Raw genomic sequence first — 17,141 nt, 5'->3', positions numbered from 1 at the left:
AAAACCAATTACTTGCATGTCTTCCCTCACCACATCCATAAATCTCCTCCTTGGTCTTCCTCTTTTCCTCCTTTCTGGCGGCTCCATCCTCAGCATTCTTTTACTGATGTACCCCAAGTCCCTCCTCTGCACATGTCCAAACCATCTCAATCAGGCTTCTCTCACTTTGTCCCCAAAATGTCCTACATGTGCTGTCCCTCTAATAAACTTGCTCCCAATGAAAATCTCAACATTTTCAGCTCTGCTTCCTCCAGCTTTACCTCCTGTCTTTTAGTCAATGCCATTGTCTATAAACCATACAACATCGCAGGTCTCACCACGGTCCTATAAACTTTCTCTTTTATTCTTGCAGATATTCTTCAATCACAAATCACTCCTGTCACTCTTCTCCACCCACTTCACGCTGCCTGCATTCTTTTGATCACTTCTCTAACACATTCTCCATTACTTTGCCTTGTTGACCCCCTTGTACCTAAATTCCTCCACCTTCACCACAAACAAGAAAGGGCTCAGAGTCGATCCTTGATGCAATCCAACCTCCACCTTAAACCAGTCTGTCGTTCCTACTGCACTGCTGTCACAATGTCCTCATACATGTACCACCCTCACATACTTCTCTGACACACCTGACTTTCTCATACAATACCACTACTTCCCCCTCGGCACCCTGTTGTACGCTTTCTCTAAATCCACAAACAAACAATGCAACTCCTCCTGACCTTCTCTTTACTTCTCCATCAACATTCTCAAAGCAAATAATGCATCTGTTTGTCAGAAAAATCGGGGGACACGATGCACGGCCAGATTATTCTGTCAGTGATTTACGGGTGAGACTGGAGAGTGGAGACTGGATAGGAGAACCCAAATGCAGGATGCACACAGGGTACAGAGAAAACAGGCTTTAATAAAGAAACAACCTAAACAACGAGGCAAAGCAAAAACAAAGTCTAAAAACAGTCCAGGGTCAAAAACACAGGCAAACAGGGCGATGCAGGGAAGACAAAAACAAAACCGAAAAAACTGTCCAAAAAAATAAAAGCCAGCAAATACAGGGAGGGCAGAAACACAAACCAAAAACCAGTCCAGAGTTCAAAACCAGAGCAGAGCAGAACAGGGTTCAGGAACAGGATCAGGATCAGGATCAGGATCAGGTACAGGTACAGGTACATGACCAGGAACCGGTACAGGATCCAGGGCAGGCAGGGTGGCAAGAGTATTCCCAGGGACTCAAGGAAGCCGGTGAGATTATCTAGTGCCAAGATAAACTCTCGGGTGTCCTTAAATACCGGGACGCGGAAAAACGACCCGGAAGTGCACGCCACGGAACCGGAAGTACGCGCCATGTGCACTGAAGATCCTGACACTGTTGTGCTCTTCCTCTGCATGAAACGATACTGTTGCTCACAGATGGTCACCTCTTCTCTCCACTACTCTTTCCCATAACTTCATGGTGTGACTGATCAACTTTATTCCACTGTAGTTACTGCAGGTCTGCACATCTCCCTTATTCTCAAAAAACGGTACCAGCACACTTCTTCTTCATTCCTTAGGCATCCTCTCACCTTCCAAAATCTTGTTTGCTAAAAACTCCACTGCTATCTCACTGTCATCTGCTCCAACCAACTTTCCAATCTTCATCCTCTTAATCGCTGCTTTCACTTCCTTCTTACTAATCCTATCCACTTCCTGCTTCACCATCTCCACCCCATCCAACCTTCTCTCTCTAATTTTTTCATTAATCAGCTGCTTAAAATATTCCCTTCACCTTCTCAACACACTCTCCTTACTAGTCAACACATTTCCATCTCCACCCGTTATTGCTCTAACTTTCAGCACATCCTTCCTAGCTTAGTCCCTCTGCCTGGCCAATCAGTACAAATCCCTTTCTCCTTCCTTAGTGTTCAACTTCTCATACAGATCCTCGAATGCCATTTTCTTAGCTTTTGCCACATTCTTTTTAACCTGCTGCCGCATCTCCTTGTACTCCTGCCTACTTTTCTCATCTGTCTGCCGATCCCAATTCTGTTTCGCCAGCCTCCTTCTCCTTATGCTTTCCTGCACTTTCTCATTCCAACACCACGTCTCTTTGTTTTCCTTTCTCTTTCCAGATGTCACACCAAGTACTTTTCTAGCTGTCTCCTTTATCACTTCTGCAGTAGTTGCCCATTTATTCAGCGTCTCATCACCACCGAGCCCCTGTCTGACCTCTTCCCTGAATCTCACACTACACTCTTCCTACTTCAGTTTCCACCATCTTATTTTTCTTCCAGTCTTCACGCTCCTCCTCTTCTTCACCTCCAAAACCATCTTATAGACCACCATCTGATGCTGTCTAGCTACACTGTCCCCTGCCAACACCTTACAGTCTCCAATCTCCTTCAGGTTGCATCTCCTAAATAGATCATTGTCCCCCTGTGTGTTCTTCCTATAATAAGTGTTCACCACTGCCATTTCCATCCTTTTAGCAAAATCTACCACCATCTGCCCTTCCATGTTCCTCGATACCTACCCATTACCTTCACAATCCACGATAACCTACCAATGACCTCCTCATCACCTCTGTTCCAACATGACCATTGAAGTCCGTCCCAATCACCAATCATTCTTTGTTGGGTACACTCTACACTACTTCATCTAACTCGCACCAGAATTTGTCCTTCTTCTCCATCTCACAACCCACTTGTGGAGCATAGGCACTGATGACATTTATCATCACCCCTTCAACTTTCAGCTTCACATTCATCATCCTATCAGAAACTCTTTTCACCTCCACTACACTCTTACTGTACTCTTCCTTCAGGATCACCCCTACACTATTTCTCTTTCCATCCACACTATGATAGAACACTATCTCTGTCTTTACCAGTCATAGTACCAACATTTAAAGTTCCCACCCAAACCTCCACTCCCTACACTTCTCCTTTCCCTCTCCTTCTCCTCTTTCGGCCAGCAGTAGCCCAATTTCCAATGGTACCCCGTTGGCTGACGATACCTGATGCGGTCGTTGGTAACCCAGTCCTGGACTGATCCAGTATGAAAGTCTGATTCGTGATCCGCATATTTGATTTGACACGTTTTACGCTGGATGCCCTTCCAAATCCTCCCCATTTATCCGGGCTAGAGACTTTTACAAGAGTGCACTGCCTTGGCAACCCTAATGGCTGGGTTAGTCATCATATCAGTAAAATAATATAATATCTGTATAATAATAATTTATACTTATTAAAGTACATTGAACATAAAATGGTGTTGTACTTACTGTTCAAGTACCTAAGATTGGAAGATAGGTGATGCATAGCACTGAGCCACCACTGCCCAATTTCCATTGACAACAATGATAGACTACACTATAAGAAGCTTTTATGGAGAACTAATGACTAATGTGGTGGTAAGTAATTGACAATTTGTAGAAGCTTTGAGTCAATATAAGGTCAATAATCAAAACTATCACAGACTGTAACATGCTAAAATATGATATTGCAATATCAGTGGCATTAAAAATGGGAAAATGGTAGCACAAGAGCATGTGAAAGCTGCCATTCTGTGTGATGACGATAGACTAAAAAAGGGAAAGTGTTAGCTGGGAGGTAAGGAGCAGGTATTAAAATTTGGTCAAACCAAGATACTGGCAAGGCATTGTGGAGGTCAAAGACCCTCTTGTCCCGTCCTGCCTTCAAAGCGGTATTAGCAAGAAATTAAATATACATGTCAGCCACATAAACACAACAATGTGTTTATCTTTGATACATCATGGGAAGGGTTATTATAATATGTTACAATATAATATGCCATTTCAATATTAAGGCTTTAACCTCAAAACCTGTGAGATCAAAATCATCAAACTGATACAAGAAGTACTATTACAAATAATCTTATCATATTCCTACCATTGTTATTTAAATGCTGATGACTGATTATAGCCATAGAAGGAAGCTGCTTAAAGGAGGTGCTTTTCTGGGGTTCCTGTGAATAATTGCTCAGTGACTAAACCTTTAAGAGCCTATTTACATTCTAGAAAAACTGGAACTTGATGGCACTCTTTGCTTAATTTGCCCAGAGTCACTGGCTTTTGTAGTCTGCTGTGTGGGTGGAAGAATGTCGTGTAATTATTTTGTATGTGCTAGAAAAAGAGAGAGAGGGAGGAAGTGTGTGTGTGAAATTCACAATAATCCTACCTAAAATTGCGTTAAGCTCATCTTAACCTCCGATAGGTCTAATTGTTAGTCTGTTTTTCCATTTAAGATTAAACTTTCATCTTAGTAATATATTCAACCTAGTTTTTTTTTTTTTTTTTAAAGAGAGACTAACAAGGTGCAGTGAAGCATTTAACTCAGCTTCTTACTTTTTATTTGAACACAAAACACATGAGCATGCTTTTAAGAAATCCTTGTAGGAGATATGTGGTGATCTCATCCTGTATTCCTTCTGAGCTTCCTAAAATTATACATTCTTTTTTTATTAATACAAGATTGTTATTACTATATTATTATTATTATAATATTCCTGAATCAGTACAGTTTTAATTTAAAGATAGAAACTTGACATCTAAGTTTTTTTATCATTATTATGTCATCTCTAAAGCATAATCCAGCCTTCACACATTTCTGTCAAGGGAAAATTGCCATATAGGTTTGCAAATGGAGGTTGATGACCTGATAATGTTAAATAGTACTTTTAAGTGGTACAACTATCAGCACGAGGAACTGCTTATGAAATCCCCAGAATTAGTCTTCTGTGGTTGAAATGGCTGTACCGGCGTGATATGTACGATTAGTAATAGACGATTTAAAAGCAGTCCATATGCCCGTAGCTATCAACTCTCGATCATTCCTGCCTCTCTCTTCTCCTGCCCTCCCTCCCCTCTTTCCCGCTCCTCCTGTGAAGCGTCTGTTAAAGAGTGGAGACGCACAGTAGGAGGTAGCAGAAAGCGCACACAGCTCATTTATCTAGTTCCTCAACTGGGCAAAAGTTAACACAGCTTTTCTCGTACCATTCCTTGCAAGGAACACTGACCATCATCTTGCCAAAGTTTACAAAGGACCAGATCCAGCTAGAGTCCACGCCAGAGTGTCATACTGAGTGAGGAGGCGGGAGTGTAGTGAGCAGAGACTTAGTCAGATCATTGTCTTGAAAAGTGTGAGAAGTGCAGGGCTCTCTGAGAGGAAAAAGACTGTTGCAGGACGCCTGAAACACTGAGCAAAACAGATACTAAGGGAAAAAAAATAACGACGCACAAACAGACTGAGAAGGTGCAGTATGGGTGCACTAATGGTCATTTTCTCTGTCCACCAAAAGCAGCGAAGACAAAGAGAAGGTAAGTTATTAAGAGCTGTTTAACATGACTGAGGTGGATTTTCTATCTGTAATTACTGAATCTTTTATTTTTTACTACCTAATAGTAATACCATAGTATTGTGTACAGTTTCAGTTACAATATTAGTAAATATATAATTGTTTAGTTTTAACATATATTCATACTTACTCATTAGTTGCTTAGTAATTATGCTGTTTTGAATAATTGTAAACCGAATATTGTCTACACATTATTTCATTCATCATTCATCTTATGGCTCAGGGTCACAAGTTTTGTGTTCACATTAGCAATATATTTCCTGAAAATAACCTTCACAATTATCCTGTTATGTATAATCACAAGATAATATAGAGAAACACAGAATCCTTAGAGGTTTTTAGTGTGTAAAATATACCTGGTGCAACAAAATTGCTGGCCACTGCTTTATTAATGCTTTATTGTCAGTAAGTGGGTCTAGAACACCACGTCTGACCTGCATACAAATAAATAAATTAGCTTTACTGTTTACTGCCTAATATCAGTTATAAAAAACAAATTGTATTTCACTAGTGTTTTTTTTATCTTTCTTTTGTATTTTGCACTTCATATTACATATTACATATTATAATATTACATTATATTTCTCTTAGTTTAAGGCATTAGATTAAGGGAAATGTCCAGATCAGGTGATAATGTTGTCTCTATTATCAGTTTTTATTACAGATCAGCTGATATTATATGTATTACTACTTTTATTACACTGCTGTATTGTCCTGTTCTGTGTTGATATTCACTACAAGCTGTTTGTCTATATGGAAGGTTATATTTAGTGTCTCATTTCTAACCTATATTTTATGGATGTTTTGTGGAACAGGTTGAGAGTAAAATGAATGGGTGAGCTTGGTTTCTCTCACAGGCAATAGATCACAGAGCAGACAGTTCTTTGCACTGTAAGCAGAAATGAGGGGAACCCAGTTTCCATCGCAGCCGCTGTGGTGGCCATGCCGTCTGCTGTTGTAACTATGTTTACTTGTGTATGTCAAGAACAGAGGAATTGAGATAGTTTGCCTTTTCCCCTTTACAAGGTTTTTATTGTACAGTATCAGGGATCTGTAAAGAATATTTCAGTTTGTCATACTTGCTGGTTCTTTGATACTCTGGACTGATTCTAAAAGTGTCAACATTAACAAATAAATCTTAATTGTGTTTAAACAATACAAGCACCATCTGTCTTTTGCCTTAATGAGGATATTTTAATTTGATAATAAATATAAATGATCTTTGCTCTTGCCATGCTACCAATAAATCATAAGTAATGATTCAAAGTTTGAAAACTTTATTAAAAAACGCATATGTAGTGCATCTACATGGGCTGATTGCAGTTAATTATGAATGCGCTTGTTTTAAAATGGTATTTCTTGAAAAAAAATATTTAAATATTATATAATAATGCATGGGAGCTCATAAAACGAATCTAACCTAAAAAAGAAACATAAAAAAAGGAATTTAAATGTACATGTAAGGGGTATATGTTACATAACTTTTAACACTGCATTGTGTATTTATATTTGTTTCTTAAAATTTTTTTTCAGCAGAAAAGGGTATCGCTGATAGAAAAGAATGGAACAATTGGTGGCGACTGACTATTTGTAGCCATTAAATCAGGCACAATAGGCAATAAACCAGTGTCAGTAGGCAAGAAACCAAATTTTTTTCTCATGTTCAAAGAAAGTGAACTCTCAATTTAGAGACTGCATATTGATATTTTTGTTTCATAATGCAAATGCAACATGTACATGTAGATTTGTAAATACTTCATTGCATATACTTTCAATAAGTCTGGCAAGTCAGTAGAATCAAAAGTACACTAAATTAATTTTTTAATGCAAAAATCTTTCACTGACACCAAAACATTTTATAAAAATGAGTACCAGACATATAGGATGTAATCACAGAGTTGTAATTGTCTTATTTAGAGTTAGAACTCTGTATGAATCCTAGTTTGCAAAGCTCTAAATCTTTAAAGAAGTGTTTTGGATATAATGGCATTTAAAAATAGTAGAATTCTTTATAACATTTTTGGTTGTTTGCCATTAAATAGCATCTTTTTATCTTTCAGAAACGTCACCTGGTTTAAAATATTGTATATTCAATTCACTATCATGGTACAGAGTAATCGATTACACTGGAAACTATGACGTCAGATTTGCGTAGTTAAAAAAAAAAGAAATTGTTGAAAGCATAATTTATTTCTATTCAATTTATTTACCAAATTACATTACTGTCATAAAAAAAATAAGCAAATTTAACAACATTTTTGTTCTTATTAATGAATTTAATGGAAACAGAAATGATTTATCTATAGTACAAACAGAACAGTGAAAGCATACACACCATCTAAGTATCATTGATATTTAAATTTATCCAACCACAATTTACCATCTTATGAGTAAATCCACTATTACACTACAGTGATATAGTAGGTTCTAGTAGGATTAATTCCATTTTAAGTACTTGCAAAATGTTACAATTTTTCTTAACGTATACACTTTTTTTGTTCTAGACTAAAATGTGTAAGAATCAACTAATTTATTGGGTAAAATTGGGTAATTGTGTTTATTTATTTACTTACTTGCTGAGATTAGACAGGTTTTATCTATTTTTTGTTCCAGGATTTGCATCTATTATTTGTTTTAACGATACAAAGATTTTAGCATTTTGTAGCAGGAGTAATGCAAAGCCCAACAGAAAATAGGAAATTAAAATATATTTTGTATATGTATATTTTGTAAACTATCCTTAGAACAAAATGTAACCAGTGTTTTTGAGTCAGAGCCTCGTATAAATGTATCCAGTGGCTCTTGATGAATAATGTGTACTTTCAGTGTTCAAAAACACTGAACATGTTTTGGTGGCACTCTGATAGCGGTGCTGCCATCCTCTCGCCCGCCTACACAGAGCTTTCTGAAGAGCTTCTGTGTGTCAGTGGTGCCTCTTATGTAGCAGAATTATGCCGACATAATACATCGAGGCAAACGCATGATGCATTTGAAGAACACTACAAGGACTACAGTACTACTCTAGTTAATGAACGCTTTTGAGCTCTTAGCAGTGTCGTGTTTTGTTTTGCATTTTGCTTTAATTCTACAGCTTCAGTCTTAACCAAAATGTGACTAAGCAGGTGGGAGGAGCACACTGGGTATTTGTACAGTAGGAGCAGAAGGCGCATGGTTTCTCCTGTGTCAGAAACGCTTGCATTCCTCTTGCTGTGACCTCTAATTGAATTTGTTTCCCTGGTCACCCACAGATGGGCCTGTGCTGCTGGCTTCAGTTCCGTTTTGATCCTTCTGGTGTTTACGCTGATAAACAGGGCAAACAGAGCACACGTGATCACTCATGCCCACTGTAGGGAGAGCAGCTGTCACTCAGTGACAGGATAGAGACTGCACACTTCTTTATGTGTGCACTGTCTAACAAGGCTGCATGCACCTTGAGTGAGCTTATGAAACCCACTTCAGCTACTGTATATTCGAATACTAAGCATAATGTATATCTTGGGTTTTTTTTGTTTGTTATTTTAAACATCTGTCTACCAACCTGTCTATCGATTACACATTATGCACATACACGTTAGCCTTTCTAGAGGTCATCGAGGGCCAGTGGTCAAGAATGGGAACTGTTATGAGTGCCAATAGAAGCCCATTGTGTCAGGATATGGGCTGTGCAGCCCCATGCTCAATCTATGAAAATTTTCTGTAAAACGAAGTGGATGCACAGTTGAGGGTTGTATTTTTCTTTGCCAGTTTATGTTATAAAAAAATACTCTAGAATTAAGGAAAGAAATACATTGCCTTTCAAAGGTTTTGAATAACCCAGTCATGAATGTTCATTGTGTTTATATGCAACAACTAAGTAAAAGGAATTGGACAGTAATAACTGGAAGAAAATTTGGGGTTGTTTTGGAGCAGGGAAGTTTGGAGACTTATTCCAGAAAAGGAATACTGAAGCAACCGGGTTACCATTCCATACTTCAACATAATTCAATTCCATCTGGACTGGACTACAAGACAAAAAAACATATAGCTAAACTCTTTTATTTAGAGAGTAAATAATCAGATCTATCATCCAATGGCTTGTCCAGTCACCACACCTAAAAATGTGTAAATTTCACATTGGGATGAATAAAGTATCTACCGTAATTTCCGGACTATGAAGCGCACCCTTATATAAGCCGCACCCACTGAATTTTACAAATATTTGTATTTTTAACATAAATAAGCCGTCTATAAGCCGCACTACACTGTCTACACTGAAACTAATGAACTTTACACAGGCTTTACCGAAAGAGAGTGTCTGTTACACGGTGTAACGGGTGAAATATGTTGTGGCTTCTTTAAGAGCAGAGCAGCATTTTGGGAACAGCACGTCACTGCATTTTGCCGGTATTACTGCATGTGTGAGACTGAGGATTATGTCCTCATTATTTTCTGATGCTCATTTCTAAGTTTCTTTGACTAACTTATAACGCTGTTGCCAAGAAAAATAAAAAAGCACAAGATTTTGGAAACCTGTCTGTGATTATATGATTTCTGTTGCAACTGGAGTTAGTGAGCTCTCCCTTCACCCTGACTCAACGCGCTACAACGGCTTGTGTCTAAACATTAGCCGACCAAGTAAGTCATTGTTCACTGTCTTACTCCTTCCTTTCACAACTACAGTGGTACCTTGACCTACGAGTGCATTAATGTACGAGTTATCCGAGGAACGAGCGGTCACTAGGCCGATTTTTTTGCTTTGTTACGCTGCATGTCTTCCCTCACCACATCCATAAACCTCCTCCTAAGCCTTCCTCTTTTCCTCATTCCTGGTGGATTCATCCTCAGCATTCTTCTACCGATATACCCCATGTCCCTCCTCTGCACATATCCAAACCATCTCAAATGCACTTTTTTCACCTTGTCACCAAAACGTCCTACATGCACGGCCCCTCTAATAAACTTGTTTCTAATCCTGTCCATCTTTGTCACTTCAAATGAAAATCTCAACATCTTCAGCTCTGCTACCTCCAGCTCCACCTCTTATCTTTTACTCAATGCCACTGTCTTTAAACCATACATCATCGCAGGTCTCACCACAGTCCTATAAACTTTCCCTTTCACTCTTCCAGATACCCTTCTATCACAGATCACTCCTACCACTCTTCTCCACCCACTCCACCCTGCCTGCACTCTTTTCTCTACTTCTCTAACACACTCTCCATTACTTTGCACTGTTGACCCCAGGTGCCTAAACTGCTCTACCTTCTCCACCTCTTCTCCCTGCAACCGCATCACTCCACTGCCCTCCCTCTCATTCACACACATGTCCTCTGTCTTACTCCTACTGACTTTCATTCCTCTTCTCTCCAGCGCATACCTCCACCTCTCCAGGCTCTTTTTAACTTGCTCCCTACACTCACCACAAATAATATCATATCACAGAGACTCGTCCGTCAACCTGTCAATCAACACTGCAAACAGGAAAGGGCTAAGATTTTATCCATGATGCAGTCCCACCTCCTTGAACCAGTCTGCCATTCCTACTGCACACTTTGTTGCTGTCACACTGTCCTCAAAAAATGTCCTGCACCACCCTCACATACTTTTCTGACACGCCTGATTTCCTCATACAATACCACAACTCCTCTCCTTTGGCAGCCTGTCATACGATTTCTCTAAATCCACGAACACACAATGTAACTCCTTCTAAACTTCTCTTTGTTTCTCTCTTTACTTCTCCATCAATGTTCTTAAAGCAAATAATGCATCTGTAGTGCTCTTCTTTGGCATGAAACCATACTGTTGCTCACAGATGGTCACCTCTTCTCACAGCCTGACTTTCACTACTTTTTCCCATAACTTCATCGTGACTGATCAACTTTATTCCTCTGTAGTTACAGCAGGTCTGCACATCTCCCTTATTCTGAAAAACCGGTATAAGCACACTCCTTTTTCATTCCTCAGGCATCCTCTGACCTTCAAGAATCTTGTTGACAGCTTAATTCAGTTTGAGGCTATGCAGTTATACATGTCTTCCTGTCCCATCTAAATCTATGGTTATGAGCTGCTGTTGGCAATAAACATCTAGAGGCACTTTGACATAAATGAAAAAAATTCAGCGACGGCTACATCTGTTATAAGTATGCCTACTGCAGTGTAGAACTGGGCAGTTTATAAATGATTCCAGAAATATACCTTTTTCTAGCATTTCTTTTCCAAGTGTTTTTTAAATATTCCTGTTAATGTAAAAAGAATAATAGTATTTTGTCAAACATTTCAAATATTCTATCATTCTGTGATTGCTTGGACTTAAAGGCTGGGAAAATGCAAGGGTTCCAGTTTCATAGCAAAGGTCTTGATACTTGGTCTAAATGTGGCATTTCTTTTATCATTGAATACATTCACATAGCTTATTCAGAAAAATTGTACTGTATAGTAACAAGATTAGAAAAAAATTGTGTGGGCCTGAATGCATTCTAAAACTAAAGTAACTGCTTAATCCTAATAATGTGAACAGGTGAGGCCATCTCAGCAATATGGGTGAGAGGAAAGCACCAGGACATTGCAGGTTATCATGCACACATTCATTAAAACAATTATTTACATCTAGGGGCAATTTACTGTTGCCAGTTTATGTACCATTGTGCATTATGATTTCAAGAAGTGGCATTTTGACCATATAATGTGGTCCTAGTACAAAACAAAATGTGTGTATTCCTTTCTGCTTTTCTGCTGTTGTCAGTGGTACCAACAGCTGATGCTGGGAGTATTTTAGTGAAAACAAATGCTATAATTGAGAAATTATGCGAGATGAGATGGATTTACCGGTTCATAAACACACATAGACTATATGAAAGTCAAAACAGTTCATAGTATTCCTTAATTCCTTAGTAAGCTTATTTACAAGCGTAATTGTAATGCTATTTCTTTTCTTTTTTTCACTTAACCTGTTCCAAAATGCTGGGAAATGCATTTTCTTTAATTCAGTTCTTGTTTCTCTGTGTCTTCATGCAGGTAAAGATCTCATACACTATTATACAGTAAAGAAGTACATTTAGCTGGTAAATTATCATTTAAATGAAGCACCTAATAGAATGGAAAAGCAGTTGCAGTGCTTCTGCATTAATTGATAGTTTGGAAGATCTGGAATTTAAGAAAGTTGCATTTTACAATTCCTGCTTATCTAATGAGATTGTTGATTGACCCTAATTGTCCAGTTGAGGGCAGCAGAACCATGTCTGGCCATGCGTGGTCCAGGTTTCCTGATAAGACACTGGTTTTTAGATTGACTTATGCAGTATGTAAAGAAATGAGCCATGTTTTCTTTTGAGTAATAAGCTCACATTAAGCAAATTTAGACATACACATGACTCATTTTTGTTACATTTACTAAATAGTGGTTTAACATAATTGGATACTAGCATTTGTATTTATTTTTTAACACTGTTTGGTTGTAAATCATGAACTTGTTTATGATTAGAGATAATATACACTTATAAATGCTGACTTATACATTTATCATGTATTAAGCATTTAATGCTAATTAAGCTACACTGTAAAGGCTGATTTATTACTATTGCTATTTATGCACTTATTACTATTACTATTTAGATGGTTGTGAATTAAAAAAAAACAGTCTATGAAATAAATGTTTTGCTTTCATTACTGACAACTTGTTTCATTACAGAAGAGGCAGATGTTGTTTAACATTAAAAACCTCTGTTTATTTTTTCTGTAATAAATAAGAAATGATAAATAACACACAGTAAGGCACATCAAAAATGTTATATCAAGAAAAGGATAATTGTCCTTGACTCTACATTTTCACTAGTTTTCTGGTAGATTTTTCTGCATGGCCTCTGCATTTGCATATGGAACGTGATTATACTCTATTGTATTTTTTTATGATTCAGTGACACTCACCTTACTCACAATTTCAATACTAAAAATGAGACTTTTAAGCTTCTTTGTTTATTAAATTATTTGACAATCACCGCATGCTGCCCATGCTGAGTCACAGGCAGAATAATGCACTTGGGAAAAAATGCTATGCGTCGTCTTCTCCCCATGATTGGCTATTGTCACTCTGATTGACAGGGGAAAGAATATGTCAATCTATTGCTGAGTTGTGCATGCACCTCAAGTGGTTTGCTAGAGTTTCCTCCAGCTTGTCTGGTTTCTTTTCCATCATAATGTATAAAATAAATTGTCTACATTAAGGAATGAATGAATGAATGAATGAATTATTATTCTCTGATTCTCAGTTCTATATACAATAGAATAGAGAGAGTTGAGATTATAGATTCTACTCTCAAAAGATCATTGCTGTATTAAGCAAGGATTACTATTAATCTACTAGTGTCGACTATCTTACTATTAATTACTAGTATCTTACACTTTGACCTACTACTGTTTGGTGTTAATATCACAGATTTAATAATCAATATCATAATTCTCAGAATTATTTCTCATTGTTACTGCTGACTGAAGAGACTTGGAGAGTCCAAAATTTGCTAAAGGAAACCATAAAGGACCATGTGTATATGTATGTATATATGTATATATGTATACATATACATATATACATACATATACATATATGTATATACAGTAAGGAAAATAAGTATTTGAACACCCTGCTATTTTGCAAGTTTTCCCACTTAGAAATCATGGAGGGGTCTGAAATTGTCATCGTAGGTGCATGTCCATTGTGAGAGACATAATCTAAAAAAAAAATCCAGAAATCACAATATATGATTTTTGAACTATTTATTTGTATGATACAGCTGCAAATAAGTATTTGAACACCGGAGAAAGTCAATTTTAATATTTGGTACAGTAGCCTTTGTTTGCAGTTACAAAGGTCAAACGTTTCCTGTAGTTTTTCACCAGGTTTGCACACACTGCAGGAGGGATTTTGGCCCACTCCTTCACACAGATCTTCTCTAGATCAGTCAGATTTCTGGCCTGTCGCTGAGAAACACAGAGTTTGAGCTCCCTCCAAAGATTCTTTATTGGGTTTAGGTCTGGAGACTGGCTAGGCCTCGTCATCCTCTCCTTAATACAGTGCAGTCGCCCTGTCCCATGTGCAGAAAAACACCCCCAAAGCATGATGCTACCACCCCCATGCTTCACAGTAGGGATGGTGTTCTTGGGATAATACTCATCATTCTTCATCCTCCAAACACGTTTAGTGGAATTATGACCCAAAAGTTCTATTTTGGTCTCACCTGACCACGTGACTTTCTCCCATGACTCCTCTGGATCATCCAAATGGTCATTGGCAAACTTAAGATGTGCCTGGACATGTGCTGGTTTAAGCAGGGGAACCTTCCGTGTCATGCATGATTTCAAACCATGACGTCTTAGTGTATTACCAACAGTAACCTTGGAAACGGTGGTCCCAGCTCTTTTCAGGTCATTGACCAGCTCCTCCCGTGTAGTTCTGGGCTGATTTCTCACCTTCCTTAGGATCATTGAGACCCCACGAGGTGAGATCTTGCATGGAGCCCCAGTCCGAGGGAGATTGACAGTCATGTTTAGCTTCTTCCATTTTCTAATGATTGCTCCAACAGTGGACCTTTCTTCACCAAGCTGCTTGGCAATTTCCCCGTATCCCTTTCCAGCCTTGTGGAGGTGTACAATTTTGTCTCTAGTGTCTTTGGACAGCTCTTTGGTCTTGGCCATGTTAGTAGTTGGATTCTTACTGATTGTATGGGGTGGACAGGTGTCTTTATGCAGCTAACAACCTCAAACAGGTGCATCTAATTTAGGATAATAAATGTAGTGGAGGTGGATATTTTAAAGGCAGACTAACAGGTCTTTGAGGGTCAGAATTCTAGCTGATAGACAGGTGTTCAAATACTTATTTGCAGCTGTATCATACAAATAAATAGTTTAAAAATCATATATTGTGATTTCTGGATTATTTTTTTTAGATTATGTCTCTCACAGTGGACATGCACCTACGATGACAATTTCAGACCCCTCCATGATTTCTAAGTTGGAGAACTTGCAAAATAGCAGGTTGTTCAAATACCTATTTTCCTCACTGTGTGTATATATATATATATATATATATATATATATATATATATATATATATATATATATATATATATATATATATATGTAGTTATAGCTGCTTTAATAGAGGCACAAACAATGGTCATGGCAAAAATGGTACACTTGTGGCTTCTGTGATTAGGGAGCTATCTGTTACAGTTTTATTTGTGGCAGCTGGGCTCACTCTAAATATAGATAAGGACCCTGATGGCAGGCTTTGTGTGGCTTCATGGCGCAATCACTCAGGACCTTGCAGCGTGTGTGCATATAAAAGTATGAGACATGTTGGGTTTGTTACCTTTTGAAATTGATTACGTTTGTACCATCACACCACAGTGTTAATAGAATGGGGAGTTTTATTTATTTATTTTGATACAGTGAACGACATGTTTTTGAACTCAGGTCGGTCTCATGAAAATGTTCTTTGGCATCAAAAAATACTGTGCACTTAATGTGCTCTTGTGGATGAATCCAAAACCAGAGAGAGGATAATTGAATGCAATGCGAGCGCTTGATGATGGCAATCAATCCCCAGGTTGAGCTAATCTTTAATCCCTGCTTGTCTTCCCAATTGCACATGATTGATGAAAAAAAGCTGGTGCAGAAATATTCTGGGAGAAAATATAAGCATTGTAACTATCTTTGATTAAAATCCCTGCATGGGGTAAAAACAATTCCCCTTAATTTGCATATGTCAAAATTCACTACGTTTACTATTATTAATTGTGCAACATGCTAAAAGCCATTCAGGAAATAATCAGCATAAAATTTAGAGATTCTAAAGATGGACCAAAGGAACGTATTCTGCTTTTAAACCGACCATCCTTAGCAGACTGACGGACATGTAATGGTGGGTAATTCCAACTTTCAGTCCCACACAAAACCCCCTTTTTGGGGTGAGTCATTGTAAAACTCAGAGCCTGAATGTGGTTTTGTGTCCATGTTGTATCTGGAGCTGGTGTGTTATTAGTGTTATTTATCTTTCAGCTTGTGTTTTACCGTATAAAGAAATGAATTCTTCTGGCACATATATACATAATACTCATATTGCACAGTATTTACCATTTCTTTTTTTTTTAAGTGCTTACTTTTCAGAAACAGGTTAATGAATCATGTGTGACAGCTTGACCTTGTAGGTAATCAAATGAGGTGGCTGCTATTTTAATTGCATTAATCCAGCTTCATTAGCAGGGGAATCAACGGACTGTTGCTGCAATCAAATCCAACAGAATAGCGTGATTATAACAGCGCTAAAGAAGAATGAGCTGTCCTTTAAAAAGCTGGCTCAACCTTCTGAGAGAGGCCTGAACACATGCAAATATGTTCACAGCAATACATATCCAGCATTCAGTTTGCTACACTGCCTTTAAAAGTGTGTAGTACTGTCTTTGCACTTGTTTTTTTTTAATTCACAATCTTTGCACCTTATTAGTTGTAATTCCCATAGGGGTGCTGAATAATAGGGAGTTTGGCATGAAGTGTGTAGTGCAATATTTTTGGAACAGTCATCGTGTCTAGCATGGATCCTTACTGTATTTGTTTCAGGACCAGTTTCCTTGGTAACAGATGCTCAATGTGACAGCGTCCTGAGGTGTGTAGGGCTTCAGAGCCATACGCACTGTGCATTGTCTGACACTGGGTCTCAGGAGATGGACTGAAGCATTACCGTGTTCTCTGTGTGTCCGTTAGGGAAAGATAAACTCTACAGAAACATCCTTTTATTGTGGAATATTATACAAGGAGAG

General features: G+C 38.1%; 1 protein-coding gene across 5 annotated transcripts in view; it reads left to right on the top strand.

Moving 5' to 3' along the window:
• The window catches only part of kcnip4a (potassium voltage-gated channel interacting protein 4a), a 161,281-nt gene that overhangs the window by 73,369 nt on the left and 70,771 nt on the right, over positions 1-17,141 (top strand). Inside the window, exon 1 of one of the 5 annotated variants that reach the window (XM_046851434.1) lies at positions 4,926-5,314. The exons of the other annotated variants lie outside the window; for them this stretch is intronic. Within the exon in view, the coding sequence (XP_046707390.1) occupies positions 5,257-5,314 (58 nt within the window). The 5' untranslated portion in view covers positions 4,926-5,256. Of the gene's footprint in view, positions 1-4,925; positions 5,315-17,141 lie in introns of those variants that run through there. 5 annotated transcript variants of the gene reach the window in all.

The sequence above is a fragment of the Silurus meridionalis genome, chromosome 6 (genome assembly GCF_014805685.1).
Source record: "Silurus meridionalis isolate SWU-2019-XX chromosome 6, ASM1480568v1, whole genome shotgun sequence".
Taxonomy (NCBI): domain Eukaryota; kingdom Metazoa; phylum Chordata; class Actinopteri; order Siluriformes; family Siluridae; genus Silurus; species Silurus meridionalis.
The sequence above is the reverse complement of the archived record's forward strand: the minus strand, read 5'-3'. Positions and strand labels throughout refer to the sequence as shown.